Source organism: Melospiza melodia, chromosome 22, assembly GCF_035770615.1.
Source record: "Melospiza melodia melodia isolate bMelMel2 chromosome 22, bMelMel2.pri, whole genome shotgun sequence".
In the NCBI taxonomy this organism is placed as follows: Eukaryota; Metazoa; Chordata; class Aves; order Passeriformes; family Passerellidae; genus Melospiza; species Melospiza melodia.
In genome coordinates this window covers 11,322,376-11,336,497 of record NC_086215.1, presented here as the reverse complement: position 1 = coordinate 11,336,497, position 14,122 = coordinate 11,322,376, and the positions used below count along the sequence as shown (strand labels likewise).

The 14,122-nt window shown below is 49.8% G+C and overlaps 1 protein-coding gene across 5 annotated transcripts in view; it reads right to left on the bottom strand.

The window, feature by feature from the left end:
• Nucleotides 1–5,589: 5,589 nt before the first annotated feature.
• NACC2 (NACC family member 2) overlaps nt 5,590–14,122 on the bottom strand; it is a 54,823-nt gene continuing 46,290 nt past the window's right edge. For all 5 annotated transcript variants that reach the window (XM_063174918.1, XM_063174920.1, XM_063174923.1 and 2 more), the window contains 3 exons: nt 13,918–14,023; nt 13,445–13,542; nt 5,590–11,441 (listed from right to left, as the gene is read on the bottom strand). In XM_063174918.1, the coding sequence (XP_063030988.1) occupies nt 10,939–11,441; nt 13,445–13,542; nt 13,918–14,023 (707 nt within the window). In that variant the 3' untranslated portion in view covers nt 5,590–10,938. The remainder of the gene's footprint in view (nt 11,442–13,444; nt 13,543–13,917; nt 14,024–14,122) is intronic.

The window sequence follows — 14,122 nt, the reverse complement described above, 5'->3', positions numbered from 1 at the left end:
GTGACACCCCCAGTGCTGGCAGCTCCTCCCAGGGACAAACCCAGCCTGGCCAGACCCCAAACACGCAGGGAATACACCCAGAGGGCACAGACAAACTGTCCCATCACCAAGTGCATTAAATTTAATGTCACCGCCTCGTTAATGGCCCCTCACATTGTAATGTGTAATATAAACTTAGAAATTAATTGTGGTACCTCTGAAAGCCTCTTTAGCTGCTGCCAGAAGGAAACCTGGCTAATCACCATCATTTCAAAGTCCTTTCTTCTTAGAAGATTGTGTCTGACCAAACTCCTTTTGTTGGCTCATTATCTTAATTCCTCTCCAGGAATTCCCAATTTTTGGCCACCCCCACATCCTAACTGGGATTTACCTGAGAGCAGCTGCTCCTTCCTCTGGGATTTCATCCACAGGTGAGTCTACACCTGCCTCGTGCTCCAGGTGAGCAAAAGCTTGTGGAGGGAACCTTTTTCCTTAAAAAGAAAAAAAAAAAAACCCAAAACATTTTCATTAAAAAATGACCATTGTAAGGAAAAGGAGGTTCCTGGGGTGCCCTGTGTGGGTTTGGGCATCACCAGTGGCTGCCAGCCCCTCACCATCATCAACACACCCACCACAAACCCCTCCAAACCCACTGGGTAAATTATTTGTTGCAAATTATTTGCTCAGCTTTAATTATCAAGTTTTGGCAGCCATTAGTTAAACCGGTTAATTTTATTACGGAGAAAACAACAAATCACACGGCTGACAATAATGAGGATGAACAGGCATTTAATTATCCTTGTTCTAGACAGAACAATTATTAATTTTAAACTGCAAAAACTCATTTGGAAAGTTTGGAGTCTGGAGAGTTCTGGTGGGGAGAGGGGATGTTGTCTGTGGTCAGCAGCTTCATTAATACCAGGAGCTCCAGGAAATCAATTCCTGCACCGTCCTTTTGGACAGGGCAGGAGTAAAACCAATAAACTCGTGAGTTTGGGGCTGTTAAAATAAATTTGGAGTCGCTCCTTGTCTTGGCTTGGAAAGACAGGAGACTGCTAAGGAAGGCAGGAGCCTCCCCTGAAATGGAGAATGTAAACCCTCCCCACCCCTCCAAATTGCTACAAATTTTAAATTAAGGGGCTCTCAGGCAAAAATATGGGAGGAGGAAACAACAGTTCTTTAATAGGGAAAAGAAAAAAAAAAAAGGATAAAATAAACAATGCAGTATACTAGAACAACAGTGACAGAGTCAGAACCCAACCTGACACCCTGTGGGTCAGGGTGTTGGTGGCAGTCCGATTGCAAATGTGCCTGCAGCCCTCCTGAAGTGTTTGGAGCAAGGGGGATCCTGTAGAGAAGGATGTATTCTTCCTCTGAAGGTCCAGTGGAAGGAGAGACAGCTGCTGTTCCTCTGGGCAATCCCGTGGAGAAAGCCATGCTGGTGTCTCAAAACCTCCAGATTATATCCATGTAGGAATGCTTGGCTCCTCCCTCTGGGCTCACATCTCCCAATGGGATGCTGTAGTTCTTATCAGCCATGCAGTGACATTCAATAGGTGTTATCAGCAATGTCCCCTCCCAGGGAGGTGTGAATGTGGTCACTCAAAGGCAAACTGCCCACTTGACAAAGGTAATCTGCCATACAGATGGTAACTGAAAACGTCCTGCATTGCAATCTTCAACACTCCTGCACCCACTGCTGGCTCTGGAAGGGTTTGGGGTCCCTCTGCACCCAGCAGGACACAGCGAGGAGGATCCCCCCAAATTTGGGACAGTCCCCTCCCCTCAGACCCTTCCCCAGGGCGTCCTCAAGGAGAAGCAGAACCACCCAAAAATAAAAGTTGGGGGGATGAACCTGAGGAGGGGAGGAGCAGCTGGAAACTCATCATTCATCCCCAGTGGTCAGTGGCACAGATAACATTTTTCAAAGTGTAATTGCAGTCAATTGTACTTTCCCCCCAGTGCCCGTCAGCTCAGCTGGGGTGATAAATGTTGGCTTTTAAGCAAGAATGGATTGATTATTAATAGCTTAGATACCAGTTACAGGAACTGCAATAAAGCTAGATTTTAATTTCCCTCTCTATTAAGGGATCTCATGTTTCATTCAACGTAGAGGGAAAATGGGGGGTTTTGCAAAGATATTAGATTTACTGCCACTGTAAAAGATCATTGATGCACCCAACTCTGGGCTGTGTTTGATTTTTCACTGAGCCCCCTGTGCCCAGCCCTGAAGCTCCCTGGCATGAGGGAGCAGAGGATTTAGTGGAAACCCAGAATGGTTTGGGTGGAAGGGACACAAAGCTCATCCAGTGCCAGCCCTGTCACCTTCCACTGTCCCAGGTGCTCCAAACCCTGCCCAGCCTGGCCTTGGAGCAGCCACAGCTTCCCTGGGCAGCATTTCCACATCTCCAGAGCTCCTGATCTCTCTCCTGTGCACTCCTGCTCCCCATCGAACCCAAAATCCCAGCAGAAAATCACTTAATCGGGGTAGGGATGTTTTGGCTGTGATTTGTGTCTAAGTCAGGAGCAAAAGCATAAAAGCTGCCTTGACTGAAGAACAGAGTTGTGCATTTTAATCTCTTATAACTTACTTTTATGATGTAATTCTGAATTATGTTATTGCATTTGTATTTAGAGAGCACACCAGATGGTGCATGCAGTAACACTTTAAATTAGGGTTTCCCAAATACACATTAAATTTAGATTTAATAAGACAGTTATCACATGGGAATTAAATACCAATTGATTATTTGGAAGGTGCCACAACTCAGCAAAGTGTGCAGCTCCTGGCACCGCAGCTGGCACAGGGGAGGTCTGTAAAAAAAGCATTTAAGATCCTCTGGATCCTCTGCTGCCACTGATTTATTTTTTTATTGTTATTATTATTATTTTTATTATTATTATTCCGAACCACAATGTGCTGCTCATAGACTGCGGGTAATTTACTTTTCTAATCAAATTGATTTCCATTCAAATGAATTCTCTTGTCCATCTCCATTCCAGTAATGTTATTTTAAGCGTGAGCTCTGTCTTGGTACAAATGTCTAATCAGATGGGGAGATGCAGAGGGCAGCCTGGTGTGTCCTGGTGAATCACTCACAGGCGAAATTAGAGATGCTTTTAGGTGCAATAATTTATGTATTGTAACTTCTGGTGAGGCCCAGTGAGTGAGATTACATTGCCCTCCTGCATTTATCTGCCTTGGTTTGTGGCTTGGCATTTCTGCCTTTTCTTTTTCCCGCATTTTTGCCCTGCCCCTGAATTGGGCTGACATAATTCCTCTCCCAGAGGGATGAGGGTTGGTCCTTCACGATCCTGCCTGAACCTGGCGAGGACTAGACCCACCATGAGGGATTTGGGTACCAAAACACCAACCCTGCCTCACCTCAAGACCCACCATGAGGGATTTGGGTACCAAAACACCAACCCTGCCTCACCCCAGCCCCAGCCCAGCCAAAATTCGAGTTCCTGTCTCACCTGAGCAGCCCCTCGCTGGTGGCAGCTTTCCTGTGCCAGTGCCTGCATTGTCACCGTGTCACTGCAAAGGCCAATATATGAAATGCCCACCCCTGCAATGCCCAGACCCTTCTGTCCCTGGGCTGCTGATCCCTGATCCCAGCGTCCCTCCAGTTTTGTCCCTGGAGGCCCCCAATGGGCACAACCTGCACCTGTGTGGGTGTGAATAAAGAGCCAGCCTCAGAGAGTTCGAGCAGGTGCAGTGCACCTCTCCCTCTGGAGCAGATCCCAAGGAAATTAAGGCAGGTGGAATCCCAAGAGCACACCAATAACCAATTTTTACTGCCCTGGGGAGGAACACGCCCATGGGTGCCCCATTGCCTCTCTCACCCACCTCCCTCTCATTCTGGCTCTGCCAAAATCACAACCCCACCCCAGGCAGGGGGGAAACGCCTGTTTTATAACAATAGCAATAAAAACAATATCATCAATGCACAGAAAATCCCTTTTCCACCCCCAGGCTCACTCCAGCCCCGCTCTCCTTGCGCTGCTGCCGCAATCCCGGGGCCCAGCCGGCCCGAGCCAACCTCCCCTGCGCATTTTCCCTCAGCACATTTCTACAGCAACGTCGTTTACTTGGTTAAATAACTCATTTATCTTTTTATACTCTCTGCAGATCATAATACACCCACTCTGACAATGCCGCACACCAAAGCCCTAATTTTAGCGCTGGTGTTTAGAAGTAATCAGTTTGAAATATTGGAGCGGGCCTACGATGGGCTTGGGCTTGGTTTTTTCTTTTTTTTTTTCTCTTCTTCCCCCCCCTGAAATACTGACGTTTGCAAGAAAGCTGCTCATAAGGAAAATTCTGATTATAACAACTCATTTAGAATAAATCAGTTTGAAATGGTTTATGTAACGCGGCGGAATGCGCCGCGCGCCAAGCATCCGAGTTTCTGTGTTTTTCCTTCCCAGTGAGATGAGATTAAATGAAACCCCAAATGCAAGTGGTTTTGGGCACTTCTATTTTGCTAAGCTGAGGAAATGCAGCTTCTCAGCAATTTTATGGCAAATTGGGTTGGGGGGGGGGGGTATAAAAAAAGGGTAAAGATTAGAGAGAGGAGAATTACCACTCTGAGAAAGGAGAATTACCAACACCCCCAGCCCTCTCTGCCTTTGAAACCTTTCCCCCCTCCTCATCCTAAAGACAGCAACAACCCCAGGACAGCCCCATCCTGGGCAGAGCCTGGGATGCTGCTTGGAGCTCCTGGTGCTCCATCTGCCCTGCTGGTGCCTGGGTACCTCCCCTTGGAGCAGGGCAGGCAGCGCTGCTGCATCCCCTGGGCATCCCTCAAACATCCCCGGAGCATCCCCTGAGCATCTCTCAAACATCCCCAGAGCATCCCCTGGGGCATCCCCTGAGTATCCCCCAAACATCTCCAGAGCATCCCCAGAACACCCCCAGAGCATTCCCAGAGCATCCCCTGAGCATCTCCCAAACATCCCCAGAGCATCCCCTGGGGCATCACCCTGAGAATCCCCCAGAGCATCCCCACCCTGCCCCACGGCCATGGGACACCTCTGAGGCCTGGCAATTTCGTCACACTGTCCCTCGGGGGGTGACAGGAGCCTCCTGCCCGTTCTCAGAGCCTGGGGAAGGATTTTCTCCAGGGGAGAGGAGGGGAGCTCACAGCAGAGCGGGGCACAGGAGGATTTCAGCTGTTGCTGCATCCCCCAGTCCCGGCCCCACTCTCTGGAAAAGACCCAGATTCATTTGGGAGCGCTGCAAATTCAATTTTAAGTAATAATAACAATTGGTTTTTATAAGTGGAGGGAGGGAGTGTGTGATGTGTCCCGGTAAAAAAGCCAAAAGATGCCCAAACCACATCAGGTGAGGCCCAGGGCAATGCAGGGAACTCCAAAATCCCAAAATCTGGGCAAACTCCTTCAACTGGCCAAATCTGGGCATTGTTTCATACCTTGAACTCCAAAATCCCAAAATTTGGGCAAACCCCTTCAATTGGCCAAATCTGGGCGTTGTTTCATACCTTGAAGTGGAGCCTGAGCCATCAGAGCCCCCTCAGCATCTTTTAACAACCCCCTGCTTAACACTGCCCACCACCCAGAAAGACAGAAACCAGAGCAAAGGAAACCTTTTAATTGTAATTTACTTTATTATTTTGTAAATGTGAATTTTACAAAGCGTTTTACAATTAATGATCACATTGGGTTGGTTTTTTTTTGTTTTTGTTTTGTTTTTTTTAAATGGATTTTTTCATCATATGAAAACAGCTATGAGCACAGTTCCAGCTCGGGGTGGGGGGGGGGGTCTTCATGTTTTCTCTCTCTTTTTTTTTTTAGTTACTGATATATCGTGTCAGCCATGGCTACAAAATAACAGTCTGAACTATACAGAGTAAGAGCACATAAATACTAGTGAATAATGCACGGTAAAAAATAAAATGAAATAAAAATAAAAAAAAAGAAGCTAGCATCGTTCGTGGCTGAGACAGTTGAGGAACATAATTCAGTGGTACTGTGAGATTTCCTTACAGCACAGAAAGTATTTTTAACAGTCATGAATTACAGTACTACTTAATACCCTATGAAGACGCTTTAAAAACAACCTTGTACTTTAAGTCCTTTTTTTTTTCCCCAAACATTCTGTCCAAAGGATTAATGTTCTATTTGAATCAAGTGCCATCCAAATGTTCAAGTCAAAAATATTTATACATTTATACTCAGTTGTTTTTTTTATTATTTATTAATTATTTCATTTACTTTTTTTTTTCTTTATTCTTGTCTGCTAAAAATAGTATTGCAAGTTTTGGCTTTTTTATTTTTTAATTTATTTATTATAACGTTGACATAAAAATCACGATATTTTTTCTCTTTTTTTTTTTTTTTTTTTTTTTGATTTTTGTGTGTGTGCAAAACGCTTTTAAACAGTGGAAGAAACTGGAGGAGGAGGAGGAGGAGGAGTGGAGGGGTTTCCAATGTGAGTGTGTCCCACTCGCCCCCTCGCTCGCTCCCAGCACGGTTTGGAGAGCAGGAACACTTGGAACAGCAGTTGAGTCCCGGGATGGCCACGGGGGGCGGCGGGGACAGCTGGGGACACTCTGGGGACACTCCGGGCTCGTCCCGGCTTCCCACGGCTCCTTCTCCGCTCGCAGCGAGCGATTGCCAGCAAAACGAGAGCTCTGAGCACAGCCCCGGGCGACAGGGATGGGACAGGGATGGGGACAGGGATGGGACAGGGATGGGGACAGGGATGGGACAGGGGATGGGGATAGGGCTGGGGACAAGGATGGGGACAGGGATGGGGACACGGGATGGGGGACAGGGATGGGGGGACAAGGATGGGGACAGGGATGGGGACACGGGATGGGGGGACAAGGATGGGGGGACAAGGATAGGGGGACAAGGATGGAGACAGGGATGGGGGGACAAGGATGGGGACACGGGATGGGGACAGGAATGGGGATGGGGGACAGGGATGGGGACAGGAATGGGGGGACAAGGATGGGGACAGGGATGGGGACAGGAATGGGGGACAGCCCCGAGGAACAGTCCTGGGGACAGCCCTGGAGGACAGGGATGGGGACAGTCCTGGGAGACAAGGGTGGGGACACTCCCGGGGACAACCCTAGGGACAGGGATGGAGGACAGGGCTGGGGCCAGTCCTGGGGACAGGGATGGGGGACAGAGATGGGGACAGCCCCGAGGAACAGTCCTGGGGACAGCCCCGGGGGACAGGGATGGGGACAGGGCCGGGGGATACACATGGGGACAGGGCTGGGGACAAGGATGGGGACAGCCCAACAAGGCTGGGGGACAGCCTTAGGGACAGCTCCAGGGGACAGGGATGGGGACAGCCTTAGGGACAGCCCCGGGACAGCCCTGGGGACAGCTCGGAGGGCTCCGCTCCCCAAAGCCCGCGGGCAGTTCCAGTTTTGGGGCGCTGGGGGCTCCAGCCCGCGGTTCCCAGCCCGATCGCCGCCGTTCCCGGCCCCAGGAGCCGCCGCAGCTCCCGGGAAGGGCCGGCAATGTCCCCGTGTCACCGAGCGCCAGCGGGGGTGGCGGAGGGACGGTCATGCAGCCCCTCGGCTGTGCGAAGCGGTGTTTAATTAATTAATTAATTAGCGCTAACGAGGAGGAGAGGAGCTGGTCCTACGCTACGGCAGCTGCGGGGAACTCGGGCGGTGCTTTTACACTCTGCGCTCGTTAAAGGTGCTTGGTATAACTTTAGATATAGAATATACAGGTAATATTGCTAATAGTCAAGCATAAGAATAAAGGTGCAGACATACCATAAATACTGATGCTCTGATTTTACACTGTCAGACCTAGATGAATGCAGTTTCCTATTCACATTATAAAGCAGCCCCAAAATTCTAGAATTTAAAATAGTGTCGTAAACAAAGAGGAGGAAGGAGTCGGTTATGATCTGATCTTCTTAATCTGTTTTCCTTGGAAAAAAAATGATCAAAAAATTCTAAGGCACTCAGGAAAGCCGCATACAATCGATGGACTGCTCTGTTCTCACCTTACATTCAGTTTTAAGGGGTTATTTTTTTTTGCTTTTTTTTCTGTTGTTTTTTTTTTCTCGGAAGAATACAATCATTACCATATAACATTTTCAAACATATCATTAATCCTCCACACACAGGAAACATTAGTGCAAAATGCTTGCCCTCATCTACCAGATAAGGAAAAACCCAACGCCCTTCACATTTTAGAAGTTTGCCTTCCTAATAATAATAATAATAATAATAATTAATAAAACAAACCCAAATCAGGAAAAAAAAAAAAAAAAAAAGGAAATGAAAGGAAAAAAAAAAAAAAAGAAAGGAAAAAACCCCAAAATATACAGGAAGTTGTGCTAGGTATAAAAATATATATTTTCACTGTGCAACTTGACTCTCTCCAGACTCTCTGTCCTAAGCCATTCAAGTACTTTGCTGCTGCCCCCCCGGTGGCCCCCCTGGCTGTGTGGGAACAGGTTTGGTCCAGAATTAATCCCTCCAGCCAAGTGCAGCCCCCAGCCGGGGGGCTCAGCCTGCTCCCCACCCCCAGCAAGTGCCAAAAAAGGAGGAGGAGGAGGAGGAATCCTCTGCAATATCTTTTCTCTCTATATTTATATTTATATATATGCACACAGACACACACACAAGGGACGACTTTTGATCTCCGGCACCCGGAGCCGCTCCCAGCTCGCCTCAAGCTTTTGGCAAACCCAAAGATTCGGGGATCGGGAGGGTCCTCAGCCAAACCTGAGCCCCACCAAGCCGGCTGAGCTGCCCTCCAGCAGCTGTCCCCGGGGCCAAGGAATTGCTGCATCCCCAGGGATGGCCGGGGACAAAGCCCCCGTGGTCCCCGGGCTTGTTCAGTGACGTGGGTAAAGTGCAAATAGAGCCGTGCCCATTCCCACTTCTCCGAAGCATCCCACACCTCTGCACCTGCACCAGCCCCCTAAACCTGCTCTGGGGCGTCACAGTCCCCCCCAAAAAAGCTGTGCCAAAACCCAGCGTGGGGCAGGACCCTCCCATCACTGATTGGTTGTGTCAGGAGCAGTGGCACAGGCTGGGCAGCCTTGTTAATTACGATGCAAAAAAAACTGCTTCAAGTATCAAAGAAAACAAAACAAATGGCCAAAAGTTGGGTTATCCTCTCCCCACTCCCCCTTTCCCAATGGAAATACAAAGAAGGAAGAAAACCCTGAGCAAAGCGCTGTCTGGATTAGGGAATCAAAGCAGGAAAGAAAAGAGGAGCACAGCTACAGCAGCCTAAAAGTGACTCTTTGTGCACCTTGTTCCTCGTCCCCAACGTGTTAGAGAACAAGCTGCAAGTGTCATTAAAGCAGGTCGTTAAATCACAGTAAAAATAATCATCATTAAAAAAAGGAAAGGAAAAAATAAGGAAAAAGCCAAACTTGGCTGTAATGTCCCTGTCCCCATCCCCTGGGGGCACCCCAGCAGTGCCATCCCCGTGGGACCCCCAGCACTGGGGGGAAGCTGCAGTGTCCCCTTGGACAGACCCTGCTCACTCTGGGGTTTGGAAAGGGAGGGACAGAGAGGTACCTGCTGCCATCAGGCTCCAGGGACACCCCCAAGTCCCATCCCGAGGCCACCAAAGCCACCACAGCCTGGGGACATCAGCCTGCAACAAGAAAAATAAAGACAAATAACTCCACATCGGGTTTTCCCCAGAAGGGACACGGGAGGGTGAGCAGGAGGCAAAGAGCTTCCTCCTCCCCAAAACCTCTTCACAGAAGGGCTCAAAGCTCATTTTGTCTTTTAATTTTTGCATCCAATACATTCCAAATCATTAAATAGTGAGAGCATGGTTGGCCAGGGGAGGAGGGAGGGGCAGAGGGTGAGCTCTGCACGCACTGAGCTCTGCCTCTGGTGCGGATGCTGCCAGGAGCCAGCACCAAGAGACTCCGTGCCCTTTGGAGCAAGAACAACGTGCTCTCCGTGCTCAGATCCCTCCCTAAATCCCTTCACAGGCTGACAGGGGGCTCCTCCCCTCCCAGTAGGACCTGCATGCCCTGGGGTGCAGAGGGGTGACAGATCCCGTCCCCCAGGAGTGGGAACGTGAAGGTGCCAACACGGAGAAGCAAAGGAAAAGGAGGGGCTGGGAGGGAGGAAGGGTGGAGGGAGAGAGAAACCAAACCCAAACCCAAACCCAAACCCAAACCCAGCCACATTGGGCAAAAACCAGACCACAACCACAACGGCAGCCAGGCTCTCCACCTGCATCCCACACAGTCCTCCCGACACGCGCCAGCCTCAACTCCCACGGCACCATCCCTGCTCCAGGGGGCTGAGGAGCCTCCCTGGCACAGCAGCACCCACGGCCAGGGCTCCCCCCCTGCCTCCAGAGGGGCCTGGCCACGATTTCACTGCCACCATTTCCCCCAGCCCGTCCCACTTGGCTCGAGCCCTTCCCGAGACAAACGCGGCCAGTCACAGCACCTGCACCCGAACACGCCTCGCTTTCCTGGTCAGTGACAAAACTCTCCTTCGAGGACAAGGTTAACGATGGCTTTACTTCTGAGCTGAGTGATGGATGGGGTGATGACGGGGTGGTGGTGGGTGGGGGGTGGCTAGCTTTTCTCCTCCCCTTCTTAAAACAAACAAACAAAAAAAGAAAAAAAAGAAAAAAAAAACCAAAAAAAAACAGGAAAGGAAAGGGAAAAAAAAAAAAAGAAAAAGCTACAATCTTATAGACTAACCTCAGGAATATCAAAAAAGGAGCCCAATATTTTTTTAAGTAGGTCGCCACAGACCTAGTCGTTTACAGTATAACGAATGCAATTATTTCCTTCATAAATTTTAAATACAAGCAGAATAAAAATCACATTTTTTTCAGGCAACAGTAGCAGTTCAGTAGGTAAGTGGCTTGATCACATTTTTTTTTTTTGTTTGTTTCATATTAGTAATGCATGCAAGCAGCTTTAGTATTACAGATCCCTTATAGGTGATGAAATGTTTGCTCTCTCTATAAAGTCCCTCCGTAAGTACCATCCTGTCTCCTCACGGGGGTCTCGGGCCGGCTGGAGGAGCCCGAGCCCTGCTCGAAGGGTTGGGGGGTGCTTTGGGTTTCTGATGCCACCACGGCCTCGGTGGCAGCCGCCTCCTGGATGACGGAGCCGCCGCCCTCGGCGTCCTCGCCCTGCTCGAAGGACTGGCTGGACCCGTTGCTGAGCTCCACGTTCACCGTGCTAGTTCTCAGGGCTACGATAGTCCCCGCCTCGCTCCTCCTCTCTGCATAGATGCGCTGCTCGAAGGGCTGCGCCGCGCCGGGCTGGAAGTCGGGCTCCAGGGGGACAGTGTTTGTGGAGGAGCCCATGACGCTGCGGTACATCTCCATCCCCTCGGGCAGCATGGACTTGATCTTGGGCAGCCAGCGCTTGCGCACGCGCCGCGCGTTGGTGCACATGTCGGCCGCGATCACGTTCATCTCGCTCTCCTTAAAGCTCGGGGCAAAGTTCTGACAGTACACTGCAAAGACAGGGAGACACGGGGCTCAGCCTTCGGGGGCAGGGACGCAAAGGGGAGCCTGGACAGAGCGGGGCTTCACCCACGGGCCTGAGCTCTCCACACTGACAGGGCTCCTCGGCTGGAGACAACCAGGAGGGTACGGACTAGAGGGGACAACCAGGAAGGTGTGAACAAGGAGGAACAACCAGGAAGGTATGAACAAGGAGGAACAACCAAAAAGGTATGAACAAGAAGGGACAACCAGGAACAAGAAGGGACAGCCAGGAAGGTACGAACAAGAAGGACCAGGAAGGCATGAACAAGAAGGAACAACCAAGGAGGAACAACCAAGAAGGTACGAACAAGGAGGAACAACCAAAAAGGTAGAAACAAGAAGGGACAACCAGGAACAAGAAGGAACAACCAGGAAGGTACGAACAAGGAGGAACAACCAAAAAGGAACAACCAAGAAGGAACAACCAAAAAGGAACAACCAAGAAGGAACAACCAGGAGGGAACAACCAGGAAGGTACGAACAAGGAGGAACAACCAAAAAGGTACGAACAAGAAGGGACAATCAGGAACAAGAAGGGAGAGCCAGGAAGGTATGAACACCCCAGAATGGCCCCTGTCGCAGATATGTTTTATGAAAAATCCTTTTGCTAGGATCTTTTCTCCTGAGAAGCTGAGAGGCCTCAGAAATGAAATGTGAACAGTAATTTTCTGCTGCTGTGGAATGCAACGGGTGATCTGTGATTGGTCTCATGTGGTTGTTTTTAATTAATGGCCAATCACAGTCTGGCTGTCTCGGACTCTCCGCTCAGTCACAAGATTTTATTATCATTCCATTCCTTTCCTTTCCTTGCTAGCCTTCTGACAAAATCTTTTCTTCTATTCTTTAGTATAGTTTTGATATATCATTTTAATATAATATATATCATAAGATAATAAATCAGCTTTCTGAAACACGGAGTCAAGATTCTCATCTCTTCCCCTACCAACACCACCACAGGCCCCTCACTGCATGGGGACCCCCACAGCCACAGGAGATGGCCAAACCAGAGGTGGACACACAAAAGATCCCACAAACTCCCCATTAATGGCTCCTAAACCCCCAGCACTGCAAATGTCAGAGCTGAGGGGCTGCCCCAGGGATTGTCCTCTGCCTGTCCCTCTCCTCACACCATCCCTGCGTGGCCCTGGCTGCTCCAGCATCCATCCCAGTGCTGGCACATGCCCTGGGAGCTGCAGCAGCCCTGCAACCCCTCGTGCCCTGCTCTCTGCAGGAGCCAAGCACCTGATGTCGTGGGGCAGCATCCAAGGAACTGCCATGGTGAATAACTGTCAGCTAAAGCTCCTGCACAGGGACAAATCCAGGCAGGAGGAACCCATCCCATACCCTGGCACACAGCAGCAATGCCCTTCCAGCCCCTCTCAGGAAGGATCAGGGCTGCAAAGTGCAGAGTTGGGGCTCTCCAGGATAAAACTGCCAACAGGGAGCTGACTCCACCATGCTCAACCACTTTACTGAACATCTGCCCTCTTCTCCCTTTCCTCCAGATGCCACAGATCTGCCAGGGCAGCTGGAAGGCCCCTGCACTTTACAATTAGGGAGGGGAAAGATTTCTCTCCCAAATCTTAAAAACTAAATGAGAAAAACTGCTTAAGAGTTTTGTTCTCCAGCACAGTAATATTTACACATAGATTTACTCCCCAGAATTCAGCCAGGCTGAGAGAACACAGTGATTTTCACTGCATATGAAGCCCATGGCAAACAGATCTTTCTGAACCCTCTGGGGTTTCCTCCAGCAACTCCTGTCCCAAAACACTACAGGTGACTGAGTGGGAAGTGGCTGATGGAGAGCAGATCCCACCCACATCTTCTCTGGGCAACGATGTAAACTAAAAAATAAATTGATTTTCCTAGAACTTAATTCCACCATTACCACACAACAGAGTGCCCTTCCCCGCCCAGGGCTGGGCCATGCTGTCCCACCCCAGCAGCAGAACACCCCTCTCCTTACATTTGACTGCATTGAGGACCCTGCTGTCCAAGGGCTTCCTGCTGGGATCGCTCGTGGAGGACCTGATTCCAGTTCCACAGCTGTTGGCAAGAGTGTTCCTGCGGGGAGGCAAAGGATACAATAGAATATATATCATAAAATAATAAATCAGCTTTCTGATTCATTATTTATATTTATATTTATATTTATAAGGGACATCCTGGGAGAGGGGACCAGGGCACAGCCACTCCCTGCCCTCCTCCCTTCAGACCCTGGAGGCATCACCAGGATTTTCACGTGAGGAGTGGGAAATGTGCATGGAAATGGAATAAAGTCCTCAAGCATCACTAAGAAAATGCACAGAGCTGAGTGCAGAGGATGAGGCACTCCTGAGCCAGGGTTAAAGCCCTGGAGGTGAAGGAACAGGGAAGGGATGCCCTGGCAGAGCACGAGGAGCAGCAGGACGGGACAGGACAGGACAGGACAGGACGTACCGATCGAAGAAGGTGGCCAGGAGACGTCTGAGCAGGACCTTGTGTTTGACACCAGCACATAAATGGCAATTCATCAGCTGCCCCCGGGTGATGTAAACACCTGAGCCTGCAAGGGGGAGAGGGAAATCCAAAATGAGCCCCTGACACAGCCACAGAGCCACCCCTGAGGCACCCACAGCGCCTCCTCTTCACCTGCTGCAACAAG